This window comes from Zootoca vivipara, chromosome 6 (genome assembly GCF_965207765.1).
Source record: "Zootoca vivipara chromosome 6, rZooViv2.hap1.1, whole genome shotgun sequence".
Lineage (NCBI taxonomy): Eukaryota > Metazoa > Chordata > Lepidosauria > Squamata > Lacertidae > Zootoca > Zootoca vivipara.
Genome location: NC_142589.1, coordinates 77676760 through 77697956, shown reverse-complemented (window position 1 = coordinate 77697956; position 21197 = coordinate 77676760). Strand labels below are relative to the sequence as shown.

The window sequence follows — 21197 nt, the reverse complement described above, 5'->3', positions numbered from 1 at the left end:
GTTCGCGACTGGACTTAACTGTCAGGGGTCCTTCACAACACTCATCAAGGATGCTATCAGATTTTTAAAGAATATATGATGAAACACCAATGCTGGCAAATTGATGCAGAAGCATCCCTACCCTGCAGTTGTTAATTAAATTTGTACACCGCCCTATACCTGTAGATTCTCAGGGAGGTTCACAACATAAAATTACAATATTAAAAACACAAAATACACCATAAAAATAAGGACGAATACAAAAATCCCTCCATTCACAGCTGCCGATCAATAAAACATTTATGCAATGTTTTGGGATATGAATTTGAAAATTCCCAAGACTGCAAATTGGTGCAGATTTTGCTTCAGCTACGTGCGCATTGCATAAATTTTTCTATCTCTAGATTTCATTCTGAACAAGACACGTTAAGTTTTTAAGAGTCTGGATATATTTTTAAGGAGTGGGGGGAACAGAAGTGAAGAACCTTTCTCTACCTTTCAGCTAATACCTACATGCCTCAACAGCAGGCTTGTTTCAAGCTCTAGGACAGGCATCCCCAAACTCCGGCCCTCCAGATGTTTTGGCCTAGAACTCTCAGTGGCCGGGGAAGATGGGAATTGTAGTCCAAAACATCTGGAGGGCCAAAGTTTGGGGATGCCTGCTCTAGGATTTGCAGGGAGCTCTGGCCAGGTTAGTGAAGCCACCAGGGCCCAGAACACAACTTTTGTTCTCATACCAGATAAGGAAGATGTTTTGCTGCACTTGCTGGTCAACTGTAGGGAATGCTGATAAGGTGAGAGGATAGAGATAGACCTATCTCAGGGGGAGAAGTCAAAAGCTTTCAGTGGCTTCTTGTCCTACCTAACGCCCTCTCTGAGCAGAGGACTTCAGGCTCCAAGCATGTAACCCACAGCTCAGCTCCCACCAGCCACAAGATTCCCATCCCCTTCATTGCCATCAGAAATTTCACCAGGCAGAAGAGCCTGTGCCAGACAAAAAAGCAGAAAGAGGATTGTAACAAAATGTTTATTACAAAAGAAAAGGTCATCAGGCCACATATATGAACATAACCAGGTGTCTGGGATTGGAAAATACATCTGCCAGCTCTATGAATAGCAAGAAGCCTTGCACTTTCTTTCATCGGGGTACTGAATACTCGTGGCACAAAAATGATTCAAAGAGCAGGCAGCTGCTAAGAAGATGCTATTGGCTAAAGCCATCAGCGAACCATAACAGTCTCTTGGTGTTTACCCCAAAGACAGCTCTTTGCTGGACTAGGCTCTCAAGCACCTACAGCCTGCTGACAGCCTATTATTTGCCAGCAATTAGGGGGTTCCTCAGCACCACAATGACTGAATCTCCACGCAGGAACATCTTGGAGATGTAGCGGTCCTTGTTGACAGGTTTCGATTTCTTCTTGCCTTTCCCACTCTTGGGCACCTCTGTCCACATCTCCTTAACGTTTTCCAACACCATGTTGCAATGCCTGGTGGGGAGAGGAAGCTGTTACCTGGATGCAAGGCTCTCTCTTTCCTGCTCCCAACAAATGGGGAGGGAACAAAACATCCCTCTCTCTGTGACCAAGGAACACCCCCATTCTCTAGACTAGAGTGTCCAGAAGAACTTCAAAGGGGAACTGTTTAATTCCGAGTGCACAAATTATACTATTGTTAAATTTATAAACGGATTATCGCTGCAGTAATAGGATGGGCAGTATAAACACACATCTCAGTTGACAAAGACCAGGGTAAAGAGATGCATATTCAGCATTCGCTGAAAGCTCTGTAATGAAGAAACCAGACACATCATTGTGGGGAGAGCATTCCACAACTCTGGGGCTGCCAGAGAACCCCCTCTCCTGGGCCAACACTCCTCTCCCTGAACTTCTGAATGAGATGGAACTACCAAGAGGAAAACTTAAACCGGGAAATCTGCCACTTATTTTGAAAGTCTGAACTTAATCTGGCTTTATTTACTTCCGAGCAAACAACAGAGAATCCTACCTGTCAAAGGCTTTGACCCGGCCAAGCAGCTTCTTGTTGTTTCGACAGTTGATCAGCACCTGAGTATTGTTTTTCACAGACTGGGTGAGAACAGAAAGGGGCCCCGTGTTGAACTCTTCCTCCTCTCTCTTCTGCAGCTCCTCTGGGGTCATCTCACTCTTGGGCTTGTTTAAGAGGCTCCTGAGGAGGAAGAAAAGAGTCAAGTCCCAGGATAACAGGATATCTGGTGCACGACAACCAGCACCAACTAAATGTGACTTGGCAATATAAAATATATTCTAGTGGTTATACAACTCATCCTTTCATCACAAGCATGGAAGAAGCACCGTGGGGCAGGGGCGGTGGAAGAAGAAAAAAGAGAAAGAGCCTAACTACTGTACTAATAATCATTATTCCTCCACTCAAACAATTTAAGGCAGTAGAAACAACCCATCAAAAATCTGTGCAGGGGAGCGATGGGATTAGTGTGGAAGCAAAATCTCTGCTGCTCATAACTAACTGTTATTATCCTAACTGTTGTTGTTATTTACCCACCCTTCACTCTACGGTCCCAGGGCAGATTACAGCAATCAAAACACAATATTAAAAAACAGTTTTAAAACAAGTTAAGAGCCACAAACTCTAAGGTGGTTCCTTTAAAATATGCACCCAATTACTTTGCTACATAGCGCCCTTTACCAAAGTACTGTAAAGGCAGGGTTGATGGAAACATGCTAACACGGGACCCTCCCATCTGAATCGGCAAAATTATTCAACTAGCCACTGGGAAGCAACCAAATAAGCCAAGAGGGAAGAACCTGGGGACACTGGGCGTGAGGAAGAGGCCAGTAGCTGGATCAGACCAAAGCGGGGAGGGGGAGGCATCGAGCCCCAGCATTTTGTTTTTAAGATGGCCAACCAGCTGCTTGTAAGGGAAGCCCACAGGTAGCGCATGAAGGCCGTGACTCCCCCTTCCCACTGTCAAACGGCCAAGGTGCACGAGAAAAGGGGAGGCAGAGAAGAGGATGGTGTCAGGGGGCGGAGGGGAGAGCTGGGGGTAGCCTTTCTAAAAAGGCAGCGGGAACCATTTAATTCCATGAATGCTTTTTGAATGACTGGTTTCCACCACTACCCCCACTATGTTTTTAGCTGCTCGCTCTCTCTCTCTCTCTTTGTAAGCCTTCTTGAGTCCCTGTAAGGGAAGAAGGTGGGACATAAATAAATATGGCAGTAATTACTGTATAACGCTCTTAAACAGGGGCGCCTATTCGAATATTTACTGTATAGTGGAGACGAGCCCCCCCCCAAATCCTGACCCACAAGAAAGGGGACCTCCTCCCAAAAACCGGGCTCCTTCTCTTCCACCCCCATCCCTGGCCCGTTCGCAGCCGCCGCCTTCTCACATGGCTGCTCCCTTATCCTCTTCCTAGCCGTCGACTCGCGCGCCGAAGTGCTCTGTCGCGGGTTTGCAAATGTGAGCAACTTCCCAGGCTTCCGCTTCCGGGGCCGCGCACGCGCTGTAAGGCCATTTCCAAGCCTACTTCTCGGCCCTTCTCGGCCTACCTACCGTCTCTATGGCTTTGCGCCTACGGCGCGCTAGAAGAGGCAAAACACCCCGCGAACGGCTTTGCCCTGCCTGTGGGATATTTACTCGCTTGGGTTCCAGTGCACTTCCTGGGGAAGAAGCCCCTGTTGGACCTTCTTAAATCTGACCTGCAGACATTGTACTTTTGTGGGGGGGGGGAATGCACCTTAATAATAATAATAATAATAATAATAATAATAATAATAATAATAATCCATTTATAATGGAGGAAGGGCGTTCCTAAATCAGTCAATCCGCAGCAAAAATAGAGGGAAAGGATGCTTATCATATTTCGAAAAGTGAAAATCCGGACACAAAAGTTGTTGAGCGTTTTTGAGCAAAGTTGTTGAACTTGCTTTAGTTTTTCTCAAAAATCTCTTTCTAAAAAAAAAAAGTTTTTGAGCTACTTTTAAGGAAATTCGCCAAAATCTAGTCTTCCGACATGGGTTACCATACATCTGGATTTTCCTGGACACAGCTTCCAACTGCAGTATTCTGTCTGTCCGGGAAATTCAAAACGGATGGCGACCATTATTATTTTTTACATTTATATTCCATATTCCCCTTATTAAAAAAACCGCAAAAGACTCAGGTTGGCATATGTAGCTTTCCCCTGCTCCTTTATTTTATCTTCTCAAGAACCCTGAGAGGTAGGTCAGGCCAAAAAGAGAATGGCTGGTCCCAACGGCATACATAATTGGGTAGGGATTTGAATGCGCCCAGCCCAGTGCAGTAAACTCCTCACAACGCTGGCTTTTTCAATGAATTGGCTGTTTATGAAGGAGCAAACAAGCTTTGAACAAGCACATAATGGCAAAAAAAGAAAAAAATGATGCTTATGTCAGTCAAAGCAGGTGCCAGCATAAAAAGGCTTTCACAGGCAGGAAAAAAAGGTTATGGTATTCTGCACCAGTATAGTTAAAGCTATGGTTTTCCCAGTAGTGATGTATGGAAGTGAGAGCTGGACCATAAAGAAGGCTGATCGCCGAAGAATTGATGCTTTTGAATTATGGTGCTGGAGAAGACTCTTGAGAGTCCCATGGACTGCAAAAAGATCAAACCTATCCATTCTTAAGGAAATCAGCCCTGAGTGCTCACTGGAAGGACAGATCCTGAAGCTGAGGCTCCGATACTTTGGCCACCTCATGAGAAGAGAAGAATTCTTGGAAAAGACCCTGATGTTGGGAAAGATGGAGGGCACAAGGAGAAGGGGACGACAGAGGATGAGATGGTTGGACAGTGTTCCTGAAGCTACCAACATGAGTTTGACCAAACAGGGGGAGGCAGTGGAAGACAGGAGTGCCTGGCGTGCTCTGGTCCATGGGGTCACAAAGAGTCGGACACGACTAAACAACAACATTCTGCACCAGTGAGTACCCTCACACAAAAAAGGCTATATGTATATATTTCAGATAACAGTATCTTGTGAATAAGGGCTGTTGCGTTCGTGTCCTGCTTGTGATGTATGCAGTGCTTTTTCCCCCCCAAAAAGAAAAAAGTTTATAATATAGAAATACAGTCCCTCAATGAGGCCAAACTTAGATTCACAAAATGTTTAGGGGTACGCGTACCCCTGCGTCCCCTCAGGAAAAAAGCACTGGGTGTATATATCTGGTTGGCCACTGGAAAGAGATTAGACTCTTCTATGCTGTTAAACTTACTCCCTATTTATGGGAAGGATTGTAGGTGGGGACCAAGGTTATCCTTAATTTGGTTGTGATTGCCGAAAGTACTGAGAGTAACAGTAATAACAAATACTATATCCCTCACATTTGTATCCCACTCTTTCCAGGCAGCACAGGGAGCTAGTGTGCATGTGATTCCATATTGTCCTCATCTGTCATACTCTCCAACATTTCTCTGATGAAAATAGGGACAGCCTATTCAATAATAATAATAATAATAATGCCCTCCCATCTGACTGGGTTGCCCCAACCACTCTGGGCGGCTTCCAACATATATAAAAACATAATAAAATTTAAAAACTTCCCTATACGGGGCTGCCTTCAGATGTCTTCTAAATGTTGTATATTTAACTTATCTCCGTGGCTTGGCGGTCGCCTAACTTTACCCTCCAACATTTCTCTGATGAAAATAGGGACATCCTAAGGGAAAGCGGGACATTCTGCCTTTGCCTCCCTTTTTATGAATGGTGTGTCATTGCGCCCAAGGGGCACGGAAGTGGCTGGTGCTTTGTGGATGAGTTGAGGACCATAAAAGTCAACAGGTGCCAGCCAGCCAGCCAGGCAGAAAGAGAGAGAGTTTATGTTTAATCCACAGAAGCTTCTGGTTACCATCAGCTGCGTCCCCATCTCACATGTCTGCGTGTTCAGGCAGCTCCCTTGAAGGGCAGGCGCCTGTTTTGCTTGTGTCCCTCTGGCATGGTGCCGCAACAGGAATGGAGGGTGGGGGGCACTCCCTGCTTTGGTGAGAGTCCAAGGAAGCTTGGTACTATGGTCTAGCTGGATAAAGAAATGGGCATTCATCTAAGATATATAAAATTATATCAATAATGGCACCTAAGGCTTGTAGAAGACCTAAGACCAGTGGTTCTCTTTTTTAAAAAAATATTTTTTATTTGATAAAAAATATAAACGCACAGCAAACATCAATTCAAAATCCAAATACTGTACTGCAATTACTCTGAATCTCCTGACCTCCCCCACATCCCTTCCATGGGTCCTAGTAAAAATAATTACAACTGCATGTCAATATTTATCCAAATATTTTTCCTTCTAAATCATCCATAGTTTCCGTTACTTTATAAGTGTGATTAAAACCCTGCCAATGTTTTAACCTGTTTGCAGTGGTCTCGTATATAAATTATAAACTTTTCCCATTCTTTTTAAAAATTCTTGTCTTCTTGATTTTTGAGCTTCCCAGTTAGTTTTGCTATTTTGGCATAGTCCATCATCTTGATTTGCAATTCTTAGACCAGTGATTCTCAAAGGGTGTGGCATGCCACACGGATGTGGCAGGAGAACATGGCAAGTATGGTGGGAATATTCAAGGGCAATCAAATAAACATTTAAACATTTCGGTGTCGTATCTCTTTATCTCTATCATCTCTATTGCTATCTGTATCCATACAAGCAGAAATAGTATTCATGTCTCTCTCTTGAAGAGCATTGGCTATTCTATAGTTCTCCACAAACAGGGATTTCCAAGTCTGACAAATATGAAAGATCAGAAAAGAAAAAATACTTATTTGTGTTGATGAGATGAGAGTTTGTCTGTCTCAAAATAGACCTAATATAAATGAGATTACCTGGCAAAAGCAATCTCACACCTCTCATATGTACTTACGGTACATATATAAGAGGCTCGTTTATAATTATATTTTGGAAATGATTCATGTTCTTACGTTGCTGCATTATTTTACACTTTCTGGATGTCCCGTGATCATATTATAAACTAGGTGTGTTCTAGGTTATAAACCAAGCACTGCTAGTTGCTTCTTTTTGTTTTCCACTGTATTTCTTATCAATCAAAAATTCAGTGTGGCAGAAGCAAATTTTTATTCTGAAAGTGTGGCCCAGAGAAAAAAGCTTGAGAACCACTGCCTTATACCACAAGCTTGGTATAGTAAATATTGGTCAATCACTGCATTTGGGGGGGGGGGGGGGAATCATTCGTAATATACTCCTAGTAATTTTTGTGATACACAAATGACATGAGAAGACTTGGTCTATTTATTTGTATCAATTTATTATTCCTATGGTCCTTGTTTATAAAACACAAGTTATTCAAAACTATATATACTCCTAGTACAAGGCAGCAAGAAGCCACTATAGTTCAGTGCCGTATGGTGGAACTTTGTTTTATATACTACTACACCGGACATACAATTTTACATGTCAGCTGCTGAAAGGATTTGGACAATGTAAGATCTTTCCCCCCATTAAAGATGGACTTATTCCTTTCAGCGGGGTTGGATTATGATATGTGCTTGACCTCGTGCCCCTCATCCCATGTTGGGACTCAGTTTGTGTTTTTATGTAGGTTTGTGCAATCAAAGTGGGTGAAAGCGCTTTGTTGCTCCAGTGTAACCAATCCACTTTTAAAAACTCCACGCAAACTTGTCGTGGTTAAGAGAGCGATGAGTATGCTCCCCTGGAAAGTGTGAGGCGAACAATGGGTTAATGGGAAGATGTATAAACATCCCACAAGCAAAGTGAGAGGAGTGCTTATTGCCGCACATACAGATCAGAATGAATGATCGATAAATTGTTGCTGTTGTTACTATATTTGCTGCCTTCTTCCCAGACTGGGACTTGAAGACAGGTTAAACAAATTAAAGCAACACGGATAAAGTCCAGAAAGCTCTAAAAAAACATATAAAAGATACTGGTTTAAACATTTCCAACTGTCTGACTTTTAGAAGACACCTGAAGGCAGCCCTGTATAGGGAAGTTTTTAATGTTTGATGTTTTATTATGTGTTTATATCTATTGGAAGCCGCCCAGAGTGGCTGGGGAAACCCAATCAGATGGGAAGGACATAAATACAACAACAACAACAACAACAACAACAACAACAACAACAACAACAACAACAACAACAACAACAACATATAGACATAAACCTGTTAAAGACCAGATGTAATCTAACCTCTGCATAAACCTTGTGCAAGCAAATCAGGAGGAATGCTCAATAAACAGGTCATCTGGGGGATGGGGAGCCTGTATTCAAATAGATCCGTTTGTGTATATGAATTGCGCAGTTTCGTGGGGCTAGAGTGAGGCCGGTCAGTCTTAAGAACGTAAGAAGACCCTGCTGAATCAGGCCAGTGGCCCATCTGGCCAAGCATCCTGTTTTCACAGTGGCCAACCAGATGCCCATGGAAAACTCGCAAACGGGATCCGAGCATGAGAGCCCTCTCCTCTCTGCCGTGGCTTCCAGCAACTGACATTCAGAAGCATCACTGCCTCCAAATGTGGAGGCAGAATATAGCCATCGTGGCTGGTAGCCATCGGTAGCCCTATGCTCCATGAATTTGTCTAATCCTCTCTTTAAAGCCACCCAAGTTGGTGGCAGGGAGTTCCATGGGCTGTGTGAAGGAGGGCTTCCTTTTATCAGTCCTGAACCTTCCGACATTCAGTTTCATTAGATTCCCATGAGCTCTAGTATTATGAAAGAGGGAGAAAAACTTTCCCCTGTCCACTGTTGTTGTTGTTATTGTTGTTGTTAAAAAATGCATAGTATTTCAAATGCGGTTGCACCACAGATTTGTATAATGGCGCAATTACAATGGCAGTTTGATTTTTGCTTCCTTTCCTAATGGTCCCTGCATCTCAATTCCTTGATCCTTGTACTGACCAAAATGAAACGGCACAAAAGTTCACAATCAAACACGGCCGTTGGGTTTGGGAAACAAATGGATCAGTAAGTATCTTTATTGTGGGATTGATTCACGCAGGTAAAACTCAGTTGTGGTTCGTGATATCGGACGTTTTAAGGTGCATTCCACGGAGCTCCTCTCTCCCATGCAAACACAATTAATTTCATCAAAATTACAAGTCTACTTATCACACAGTTCCTGTGCATATCACATGTTTATCGGTTTTATGGACAGGAGACATGCTTGATGGATTTCATCCTCTCTTCCCACCCACCCCAATTCAAACTAGTGCACAGTTTGGAAATAATGTAGATAAGCAAGCAAAGCACCCTAAAAATTAGCCTCAGTTTGCACATTTGAGCTTTTCCATTAAAAATAGCCATGAAGAAGAAGAAGATTTATTATGTCCTAAAACATTACCGGTAATTGTAATGAACATATCATTTTGAACATATCATCTGTCTCAGCCAAATCTTGAAACAGCCAAATCTTAGACATGCACATTAAAGTAAAAATCAGAATAGTTGAATGATATAAATTGAACTTGGCTCCCTGAGGGTGTGATGTTTCCAAGCCAAAGTTCTTGCCGCACATGAAGAGTTTGTGTTTTCTCTGAATGAAGGGTCGTAAAACACACAAACTCACATGAATAAAGGATAAACACACACACACTGTAGGAACTAATTAATTGTACTATTACAATCACTGCAAAATCTTTGGAATAAATGTACTATAGAAATTGATGGTCTCTAAACTCACTACCAAACCCACAGAGCCTAAAACCACAACCCTTAAATCAATGGGACTTGATTGTTTTGATCCCTTGTGTAAATGTGTTCAGGGCTGGGGTATCAATTATCAAGCGGCAATTAAAAGCGCAATTAATTACTTAGAATTAAGTCCAGCAGAAATCTGAGGATACTGGAGCCTGATTCACAAAGCAATTTAATCCAGAAGGGAATTTGCACATTCTGACACACTCTTTTGTGTGCAAATCCTACTGAGCACATTTAGTAGGTTTTTCTGTCAAACGCTTAGAACTGCAACCTTACTGCATTTTCTCCAGTACCTCAAATTCTGAAGATTGGATGTGTTGCTCCAGAGAACAAGCAAGCATCAAGCAATTACCCTCCATCTCTGTCAAAACAGCATATTTTTAGCCTCTTCCAATTAAGCCGATTGGCTGGTTATGCACAAATGACATGCTTCACATAATTAACTTTAGCAATTCGTTGACGCAAGCTGTGCTGATGACCAGACAGTGAATTTGATACTGTTTTTTTTATTTTTTTAAAAAAAGTTAGATTTGCAAAGAAGGCAAGTCTCTGAATGTCCATCAGCCATTGATAATTATAAATTACATGTCCCTGTTTAGAAGCAGTGCGCCACTGATTCCTAGCCATTCCTGCTGGAGACATGATGCTAGACTAGGTGGGCCTTTGGGCCCGATTCAGCAAGGCATTATTGCACTGGTAATCTCCCAGGTCCAGAAACATGGGGCACTTTGCCCTGTGGTGATCCCAGTGAGTTGTGTGAACCACTGCAAGTTGTGTATTCAACCTGCTGGCTGCCTGCATTGCCTACAGAGATGCTCGGGTGGAGGGGGGGACGGATGACATACCTGCCTTGCCCTGGGATTCTTCTTTGTTCCAGACCATGCACTACAGCTGCAGATGAGAAGGCTGGACACTTAAGCGCAATCAAACTGTGTTTTCTCCTCTCTCTCCCATTCCCATCGTCTGCTATTACTTTCACTGATGAAATTTATAGCCTAAGCTCCTTGGGGGATAGGGATCTGCTGGTTCCACACACCCCACCCCACCCCGAAAAATGCTCTGCACGTTGATGCTGCTTATGAATTACCAATAAAAAAAACCAACACCCGAACCTGCCACATTGGCTCTTCAGCCTTAAACATATTTAGCCCCACACAAGTCTGGCTGATTGCGATCGCTCCTAATCCGATGTGCCCTGCAGGATGGCACAGCTCAAAGGTTGTAATTGCAGGAGAGGCTTAACAGCTGAATCCCAGCAGCCCAGCTAAGTCAGAACTTTGCTGGGTGAAGGTTTGGGCATGGTACGTTTCATGCTCTGCAAGGAAGCAGGCAGCTACTGCTGTTCATTTGTGCCTGTTCAGAAGTCCGCCCTATTATTCAGTACGTTAATCAAAGGCATTGGGAGGGTGGAAGTGGAGTCAAGGCAAGGGAAAATGTGCAGAATTTATGGGCATCAAAACCGACTGGCACCTGCTGGGGCAATTCTGTTTCACTCGGCGTTCAGAGTGCCAGTCTTGATGCCAAATGTCGGCAGCAAAGCAGAGCTCGGAGCTACACTGGAAGCTTGCTGACTTGCCTTAGCCCTCAAAATTTTTCTCATAGTTCCGGTTAGCGAGAGGCATTCGAAGAAATTAGTTCATGTTGGTAAACATTGATAGATGCCCTCACTTTCACCAGAAAAGACAGTGAAGGGTCAGAGGGAAACAGGTGGGGTGAAAAGTCAACATTTCTCCAGAGTTTTTCATGGACCACGGGTGGAAAACCATGCAGCACACAGCACAACAGGAGGCTGACTAGGTTCAAATATTAGCAGGCAAGAATTAAAAAATAATAATGTTTCTTTCAGGGAAGAAGAGGCTTGTGGGGTATACAGTCAAGGCAGGCTTGGATGAAAAGGAACACCCTGATTCTGAAAAGCAAAGTAGCTTGGGAGCTCTGGAGAAAGCCGCCCGGGGAAAGTTGGAGGACCTCTTCCGAGGAGATCTCTGGTGGCTTTGGATGGGAGGACAGCCTGAGGCAAGGTGTGATGTCTCTGAGAGAAGATGTAATTCGCCTGTCTGGCCAGGAAATTGATAGAGCAGGAGTCCTGGCAGTCGGGTGAGGAGAGGCTGCAGGGGATGGCCGAGGCCAACATCGCTGTGGCAATCTGCTGGTGGTTGCTGTAGGAGCTCTCTACTTCCATCTGTCTGTGCCCCACTGGAGGAGAAATAGCCTGGTGGGAGAAAATGGAAGAGAAGTTGCCAGGGGGGTGGCTCAGGTAGGCTGAGGAGGCACTGTAAAGAGGAGGCAAAGGCCAGTAGAGAGATCCAGCCAGGGTCACCCCAGCCGAAGTCAGCCGAGCTCCTCTCCTGAAAGCCAGCTTGGTCCGGGAAGTGGACGGCCTCCTGCGCAGCTTTCCGGTGGCGCCTCCGATGAAGACGTCCTCGCTGGAAGGGTCGAGCATCCAGTAGTTGCCCTTGCCAGGATCGTTGTAGTGCCGGGGCACCTTGACAAAGCAATTGTTGAGGCTGAGATTGTGGCGGATGGAGTTCTGCCAGCCTTGCTTGTTCTCCTTGTAGTAAGGGAAGCTGCCCATGATGAACTCGTAGATGCCATTGAGAGTCAAGCGCTTTTCTGGGCTCTGGCGGATGGCCATCATGATCAGGGCATTGTAGCTGAAAGGCGGCTTCTCGTGCTTCCCTCTCCTTTCGCCAGAAAGATCCTCTTTTCTCAACCTCTGCCGTTCCTCACCAGCGGCTGCTGCTGCTACGACGACATCCTCGTCTTCCCTCAACAACGGTGATGACAGTGGTCCCTTGGGAGCGCCGCTTGAGGCCACATCTTGGAGTAGGTTAGTGATGCTGAATGGAGATTTCAGGACCCAGCTGTTTGTGTTTAACCCTTCCATCACTCATAAGAGAAGGTGGACGTCGCTGGGGCCTTCCCAGGTCTGGCCAACAGTCCCAGTCAACCTGGCCAGCAAATCAACTGGATGTTTTGCTTAACGCCGGAGGCAAAGTAGCCACTCCCATCTCATCCACTGCCATCGACGCCACCAAATTCCCTCTCTTTTTAAGCCAGTCAAAGTGGCTGGGCCTCTTGCTCTCTAGCCAATCCCACCTTTGTGACGCTGCTGGCCAAACCCTCTCCAAATCTTCACTCATTTGCGGGTGGCAGTGGAAACAAGATTGCAGTTCTCCAGCTTTGATTACCAAGGCCGCCATTGACACGCCCTCTGCTGAAATGTGCACTTTGTTAAGTTCATTGGGAAGAAAAGTATTGATTTGGTCCAGAGGCCAAGCGTCGGTATGATCGGAAATTAGCGTTTAATAGTCCATTGCTGAAATCTCAAAATCATACTGCTGTCAACTGCCATCTCTAACACACTGTTGATTTATCCATGATGATGGCATCCCCTTTCTCGCCTCCCAAAGAAGTGCAAATATACTATCCTGCCCAGATTAACATAGATATGATGATGGCATTCATTGCTCCCCTATCTTTCCTTCAAGGAATCAAGAGGTGTACACACAGACACAGAGACACACTGAGATTTGCTACCTATGGAATGCACTGCCACAGAACTATGGGTTTCAACACCACAAGATGGTTTTAAAAGGGGATTAGATCAGGCATCCCCAAACTCGGCCCTCCAGCTGTTTTGGGACTACAACTCCCATCATCCCTAGCTAACAGGACCAGTGGTCAGGGATGATGGGAATTGTAGTCCCAAAACATCTGGAGGGCCGAGTTTGGGGATGCCTGGATTAGATAAAATCACAGATGAAAAGGCTGGCTGTGATGGCTGCTCCCTACCTCCCGTATCATAGATAACGTGTCTCTCGATGCCAGACGCTGGGATTCGCAGCTGGGGATAATGTTCTTGTGCTCAGGACCTGCTTGCAAGCTTCCCATTGAGGCAGCTATTTGGCCACTGTGAGAACAAGGATGCTGGTCTAAATGGGCCATTTCCCTGATCTTATATCTACCCACAATAAAGTCATGGAGCTCACTGGGTGGGCTTAGACCAGTCACTTTCTCTCAGCCTGACCTACCTCACAGGGTTGTTGTGATAATAAACTGGAGGGGGGAGAGAGAGAATGGGCTGCCTTCAACAAAGTTATACTCAGAGTAGACTCACTGAAGTTAAGGGACCTGTGTTAGTAAATGTCCATTAATTTGAACAGAACTGCTCTGACTAATGTGGAGTACAACACTTGATTCATGGGTCGGCAAACTAAGTCCCGGGGGCCAGATCCGGCCCAATTGCCTTCTCAGTCCGGCCCGCGGACATTCCGGGAATCAGCATGTTTTTACATGAGTAGAATGTGTCCTTTTATTTAAAATGCATCTTTGGGTTATTTGTGGGTCATAGGAATTCATTCATTATTATTTTTTCAAAATATAGTCCGGCCCCCCACACGGTCTGAGGGACAGTGGACCGGCCCCTGCTGAAAAAGTTTGCTGACACCTGACTTGATTCTATGTAATATCTCATCTTTCCCAGACATAATGTCTTGTATTTTAAAGAACAATAGAAGTAGCAACTGGTTATTGTTTGGCGTACGTATTTGCTGTTGTTAATTGCTTATTGATTGATCAAACAAACAGTGATGTGGCAAATTCCTGCCCCATTTTCTATATTGACATAGCACAGTTCCTTTGCCTGAATCAAATGCATTGCTTGATATAAAACCCAGCATACAGAACACTACCAGAGTTTTATAAGATACTTTGGGGAGAGCGGTGAGGTGGGGAGAGAGAATAATAATTTCCCCATTGTTAAAAAATATCTACAAACAATACAGTGTCTGACAGTATTTGCTTTCAAACTCCCAGGGGACAGATTGACTCCATTTTGCAAAATAATCCCTCCCCGTTCTGGGCTTAAACCATAGTGAATAATTAATTGCCTGAAATTCAACGATTATACTTTCTCAAGAAATATGAACCTATTTTAAATTATGCCTTTTGAAATACGATAATGTTGCGTATCCGCGTATTTATTTTCACACTTTTAGTCTGCCTTTTCTCCCGGATGAGACATACCACCCCACCCCACCCCCGTTCCACCCGCCTTCCCTGAAGTGGTTGCTAACTATGAAAATAGATAAAACAATATGTAGCAAAAACAGCACATCAAGCAACGTTGGAAGAACACATTTATTTTCATTTTTTAAAATACTTTTTATTCATTTTCCATTAATAACAAAAAAAGAAAAAAACATCATCAAAAGACAAAAAAGAAGAAAATATAAAGAGAAAAAAAGAAAAACACACACAAAAAGAAAAATCTCTTGATTTTAATCATTGCTATAAAACTTTGGACTTCCCCAATTTCCTCCCCTCTGGGTTCCCTAATTATTCTCCTTAAAACAGTTTTCGCATTATTTTCCTACATCATACATCCATTTACATATTCCCAAATTTACTACCTTATACATATAATTATATATTTATTTATTCAATTTCTACTCTTCCAAATCCTCACCTTAATTCAATTCTGACTTATCATTCTTATATCTAATATTTCTTCTCTTAACTTATTTTTTACCAGGAATGCAATATATTTTAAATCTTAAATGATCTATCCTTCTTTTTAATTTTTTCTTTTATATTTAAAATCATCCCCCCTACTTCTGAAGCCGAATCCTCAGGGCAATTCAATGAATTCCATTTGTCGTACCCAATTCAAGCCATGCATATCCATCCAATAAAAATAATCTTTATATAATCATCCCACTCCCACCCTTTCCCACATCCCTCCCCCATATTCTTTCCACAGCTTCTGCCCTCCCTTTCTTGCTGCTCCTATGAAAGAACACATTTAGAGCTGCAGATCCAACTAGAAAATTGTTTGAAAATGCACAGGAGCATCTGCAATAGCAATTGCCAATCATTCAGCGATGCAGGAATAATTGTATCCACACTTTATTGAGCATTTGTTACAGTTTGTTTGTGGGGTGGTTATATGACAACAAGCATTCATCCTGCTATCGGGGGTTGCACGTTTTCTGTTAATAATTTGTTCATCCCACTTTTCAATGAGTTTTTCTTTCAGTTTTCTTTCAGTTTCCAGACTACAAAAAGTGCATATGTTACACAGAGTCAACAGAGCATTTACTCCACTTCAGTTGCACAAGTCTGAATTCATGGAAAGCACTTTAATCCCTCCCATAAAATAGTGACACTCAGTTTCCTCTGTTTTCCAGGGTCGTGTGAGATTTTCTATATTACCATACATCATAATTAAACAAAACCAGGTCTCTGTGCAGCTGGTTTTACACTGTTTTTAATGTATTTTAATTTGTTGTAGTCCACCCTTATGTTGAAGGGTGGGTAAATAACAACAACAAAAAAACAACAATAGTTGTAATTTTTCCAAAGCATTTTAAAAAACAATAGTTACAATTACTGTATTTCCCCAAAGCATTCTGATTTTATAGACACTTTAGAACTAGAGTACTTCTGTGAAAAGCCAACTATTTAATTGCATTCAGGGTTTTGTTTTGTTTTGTTTTTAAATGCTACTCAGTGGATTTTTAATGTGTTTTAATTTCTTTCCATCAAATATTTGGGATGAGAACATTTTCTTAAGGTGCTTTCAGATGGAGCCTTAATTCTGTGAATGGGTCATTGTGATATCACAAATGGACTGTTGGGAAGATTTATTTGTTGCAAAAAAAGGATTTACTTTTAAAAAGGGTAGATCCAGATATAAATTGGGGACTGATATTATAACAGGCTGATATCTTGATGACACCAGTGTCATATGGACACTGGAAAACCCACAAGGAACACTGATTCCAAAATCAGCATGCCTTTGGAAGCCCCCTTTTCATATCTTAAAACAATGTATTATTTGTTAGATAATGTGGAATAATATACACTCAAAATTCCACTGCACAGACAGTAAACCATAATTCATTTCATTAAACCCTGTCCAATTAAATAAACATTTGTGTTTGTTTTTTAAAATCTAGATTTAAAAAATAATCTTGATAATTCACCCTACTTACTCTAGTTGTTTTTAAATGAATTTTGGACTTGATGATTTTCCCCAAATTAACTAGCAACCTTCATGTTTCCCCATTTCCCCCCTGTTTTTCCCCTGTAATTCCGAAGGTTTACCTTAACAACATCCTGGATCTTCAGTGGCCTGTCTTGAATAGTAATTTTTGCATCATTATGATCTCACAGTCACAATTCTTACTACATCAAATTATTAATTTATTTCATAATATTTGTACACTGCTCATTTGAAAACAAAACAAACGAAAAACACAGAAACCCTCAAAGCGGTTTATAAAAAGATAAGACAATAAAATCAAGAACAGACACAAAAACAAACAGTGGCAGGCAATTTATTACGGACCAGGCAAAAGGTATTCAGCGAATTCTGCTCCGATTATTTTTTACAGCTAAAATCATTCCCAGTATCTCTAAATACCTGGACATGATCAGCAGTTAAATAACTACCCTGTTCTGTTGGGCTAAAAGAGACATCCGGATCCTGTGTCCTCTGAACCGTGATCCTGCAAGTCGGATTGGTGAAACCTGTGGAAAATGTGTTTTAAAAGCAGTTTACAGCATGAGAGTTGGTTCAACATAAACTTGTTAGAGGTTTGGGCTTGAATCACATCACTCTACAGCTCCTATTCATGCCATGTCATCCACTGTCAATCAAAGTGAACTGAAATGTAGGGTTTGGACGCAATCTAAGAGAGCTGGCGGGGAGGGGAGCGCTGTGGAGTTAACACCGAAACCTGCAAATAATAATTGCATAAATAGCTCTTGTAAAATCGTTATTAAAAGGTTTGATCAGGGAACGAAACAGCAGGAATAACCTTTTTATCCAAATCCCATAAAATTGTTTCCACATTGTTTTTAATGAAAGTTACCGTTTGAATATTTGCTTGAAACTTTTTTTTCCTTTTTAAATGACAATTATTCTTCGAAGGGGACAAAAATATATAATTTAAATTAAATAATGGTTTGCAATTACTGTAGTTATTTCCTGTGTTGAAAAAGAATAGGAAGGGATTGTAAGTGCTGGAGGGAAGCTGTGTCTCTTGAAAGGGAAACAAATAACTAAATCATTTTATTTAAACAAACACATTTTGGCAAATGAATAAGGAAAAAAAGCAGGTCCTTCTGAATAAAGAATAGGAATGAATTTTGCACAGCTGGCCACATATACTATGGATCTAGCTTTAATACAATATTTACAACACTTTAAATTGTGTTGCAGAGCAGTTTGAATGGTCCCAAGGGCAAAATTCTCAGTTCTTGTGAGATTCACAAGACAAGTCTTTATTACAGTCTCTGTGATGCTGGTCAACTTGGGAACCCAAAAATAAAGAAATAAGATATAAGAAACTTTTTTTTCTAAGGCAAGGGGTCTGTTATGCTATTACCAACATTTTCACATCCCTAACAAGTACTTACAAAAAATTATCATTTCTATCTATGGCCAAAGAAACAAACAAAAAACTTGATGCTTTTGAAAGCAGCTTTGTTTCAGGACTCAATATGTTTCCCGTTCCCCTTCCCTAAAAATCTGTTTTTGTGTGTGTATCATTTTCTGTTGTCATGTGACCAGGAGATTATAACAGTCTCGGGCTTACGGCATCTTTTTTTTTTTTTAAACCAGCACCAAAAAATCTGCCAACTTTTGTCCGGATTGGGAAAAAATATACCCTTAGGGCAATTCCTGCTGACCAAACACTGGGCATTCATTATGATTTGATTGCAAGGAAATGGTTGTTTAAATGAGCACTTACTCCAATTTGTTTGCAGGGAGGTTAGATGCCATTGTGTCAATTGCTGAGTTACCCCACAGTTTGAATTCCACCGTCAGTTTGCTTCTTTGCAAAAAGCAAATTTGAGCGAGGCAGCTTTGTTGCACTAGACAACTATAATTGTGTGATCTGAATTTGCCGGCGTGTGATGGGATCTCAGCTGTATATAGCGATACTCTGGACATGCCCTTAAGAGTGAACAAATCTTGCGTCTGGGTATTATTTACAAACTAGTGGTTTTCAGCCCGTTCAATAACGGGCGCTAGAATCCTGGGGTTCGGAGAAGCGCTTGCGCAGCGCTTCTCCGAACCCTGGGACCTGTCCTTGCTGTCGGCGGCAGGGGGACAGGAACGGAGGAGGAGAAAGCGCTGCTTTTTCCTTCTCCGTTCCTCTCCCGCAGCCGCCGACAGGAAGCAGACATCCCAGGGTTCGGAGAAGCGCTTGCGCAGCGCTTCTCCGAACCCTGGGACCTGTCCTTGCTGTCGGCGGCAGGGGGACAGGAACGGAGGAGGAGAAAGCGCTGCTTTTTCCTTCTCCGTTCCTCTCCCGCAGCCGCCGACAGGAAGCAGACATCCCAGGGTTCGGAGAAGCGCTTGCGCAGCGCTTCTCCGAACCCTGGGACCCGTCCTTGCTGTCGGCGGCAGGGGGACAGGAACGGAGGAGGAGAAAGCGCTGCTTTTTCCTTCTCCGTTCCTCTCCCGCAGCCGCCGACAGGAAGCAGACATCCCAGGGTTCGGAGAAGCGCTTGCGCAGCGCTTCTCCGAACCCTGGGACCCGTCCTTGCTGTCGTCGGCAGGGGGACAGGAACGGAGGAGGAGAAAGCGGCGCTTTCTCCTCCTTCCTTCCTCTCCCCCAGCCGCCGACAGGAAGGACGCGCGCACTCTCCCCCCCGCCTCCTCCAACCGCCGCTCCTCACGGCCAGGGAGGGTTGTGAGGAGGCCTTCGCCGGCCTCCACCCCGGCGGGAGCGGCGGTTGGAGGAGGCAGAGTGGGGGGAGAGTGCGCGCGCGCAGTCTCTGCTGTCCAATCCCTGTATCCCTGGGGCACATGCGCAGTGACCCAGGGACACACGGGACATCTGGACGCAGGGACAACATGGACATTATTTACAAATACCAGAACTGAACTGAGTTTGCAATCTTTCCACACGAAAACCAATTCCTGTAGCCCCGCATCTTCATTTCAGCAGTACAGTTTTGCAGAGAAGGGAGTCGTTTTGCTATCGCCGTTGTTAAAAAAGCTGGGAACCGGAAATCCTCGCCAATCGACTTCAGATCCCTCTGCCAAGTAGATCCCAGCCCACCCCGATAGGAAGCTCATCTACGTCTTGCTGTTTCGTGTGAATGGCAAAGCTTCCCTTACCTCCACTATTTTTCCATCGTCTGTTTGACGCTCTGCTCCAAATCCCTCACACCTTCTCCTCCCACAATCCGGAATTTCCCATACCAGGGATGCTCCGAAAATGAGAGGGCATGAGAAAATCCGGAGCGAGGGAAGTGTGGAAAGGCTGTTGGAAGACAGTTTCTTTGTTTTGTACTTCTTTCTCTTATTTTTCCTCCTTGTGTGCTTTTATCTTGCATTTTTATATTTTGAACCACCTATGGAGGACGGTATACAAATAATAAATAATGTATAATAAATAATAAAATTGGGGAGGGAATGCTGTAAGGTGGATGACTGGCTTCCCAAATTGACCAGACGAAATCTCAGGCAGTTGAACAATTTTATTATTGGTTTGTCGGCAAAACAATATGGAGCAGTAGGGAAAAAACCATTCCTCATTCTGCCCGACCCATGGGCATACACAGAGTGCTTTTATACCTTTTTGACAGAGTGAAGTGAAGATCAGCCTTTCTGCAGTACTTCATCAACCAATCAAGAGAGAGCACCCCAAGATGCAAAGTCACCCGCCCAACTCTACTAGGTGGCGTTATGTACCTGGTACCTTCATACACGTGTCTATGTGGAATTTTACAGGCACAATTGTGGTTGTGCTCTACTTATAATTTGCGGTGGGCTACATCCTCTTGCTCTTGTGGTTTATGCTAGAATTTCTTAGAAGTGCTGTGTGTGGTTAGATCTTTGCATTAGATGTGCAAACATGCTGTGCCTGTTTGCTTTCTATCAGAGGCAGAGAGATTTAGAATTGAATATACAAAATGGAGTTCCTCTTGCTCTTGGGGCCTGACCAGGATTATTCTGGCCCTGGTCATTGCCACCCTATATTCCCTCCTCTTCAATATGGAGATGAAGAACAGGTGTGTTTCTGCATCTCCATTTGATTGACCCATCGCACTACAGTGTTTCCTGGTGTTTCCTGCTTGGCAGGGGGTTGAACTGGATGGCCCTTGTGGTCTCTTCCAACTCTATGATTCTACAGAGGAGCCAGCAGCTTCCCATGCTCCAATGTTAGGCCAAAGGATGGGCAACAGAGAGCAAAGTAAGTGAGGAAGCTTCTGCTGACTTTTCCCAGCTTGTTACTCAGCTTGTCTCAGAAGGGTTACCAGAAGCTTTATACAGACCAAGGTTCTGCATAGGGCTAAGACAATAAGAAAGAAAATTAATATTATGAGCAGAATCTCTTTTAACTATGACCAACCTGGGAGCCAAGAACTAATCTAACTCCATACACTGGGCAGACCTGCACCGTCTAGGCTAACCTTGTGGTACAAATCAGCCTGCTTCTTAATGTTTTTAACATCACTCTCAACACGTTTACTCTGGTTGTATACAGATGCTAGTTCAGAGCCCTCA

The 21197-nt window shown here is 43.4% G+C and overlaps 2 protein-coding genes across 4 annotated transcripts; both read right to left on the bottom strand.

Annotated features, from left to right (window-relative positions):
* Nucleotides 1–992: 992 nt before the first annotated feature.
* SNRPD2 (small nuclear ribonucleoprotein D2 polypeptide) lies at nucleotides 993–3439 on the bottom strand. Of its 3 annotated transcripts, none has more exons than XM_088672699.1 (3): nucleotides 3279–3439; nucleotides 1984–2163; nucleotides 993–1466 (listed from the first exon to the last, which is right to left on the bottom strand). In XM_088672699.1, exons 2-3 carry the CDS (start codon nucleotides 2133–2135, stop codon nucleotides 1292–1294), a joined length of 327 nt encoding a protein of 108 aa, XP_088528825.1. In that variant the 5' UTR covers nucleotides 2136–2163; nucleotides 3279–3439; the 3' UTR covers nucleotides 993–1291. The 3 variants fall into 3 exon arrangements, with proteins under 3 accessions (XP_088528825.1, XP_088528826.1, XP_034976881.1); XM_088672700.1 differs by having other exon boundaries at nucleotides 3283–3439; XM_035120990.3 differs by having other exon boundaries at nucleotides 3366–3439.
* Nucleotides 3440–11516: 8077 nt separating this feature from the next.
* Nucleotides 11517–13219, bottom strand: LOC118086170 (forkhead box protein G1-like). Its single transcript, XM_035117484.2, has one exon. It carries the CDS (start codon nucleotides 12549–12551, stop codon nucleotides 11538–11540), a length of 1014 nt encoding a protein of 337 aa, XP_034973375.1. The 5' UTR covers nucleotides 12552–13219; the 3' UTR covers nucleotides 11517–11537.
* Between the last annotated feature and the right edge of the window lie 7978 nt (nucleotides 13220–21197).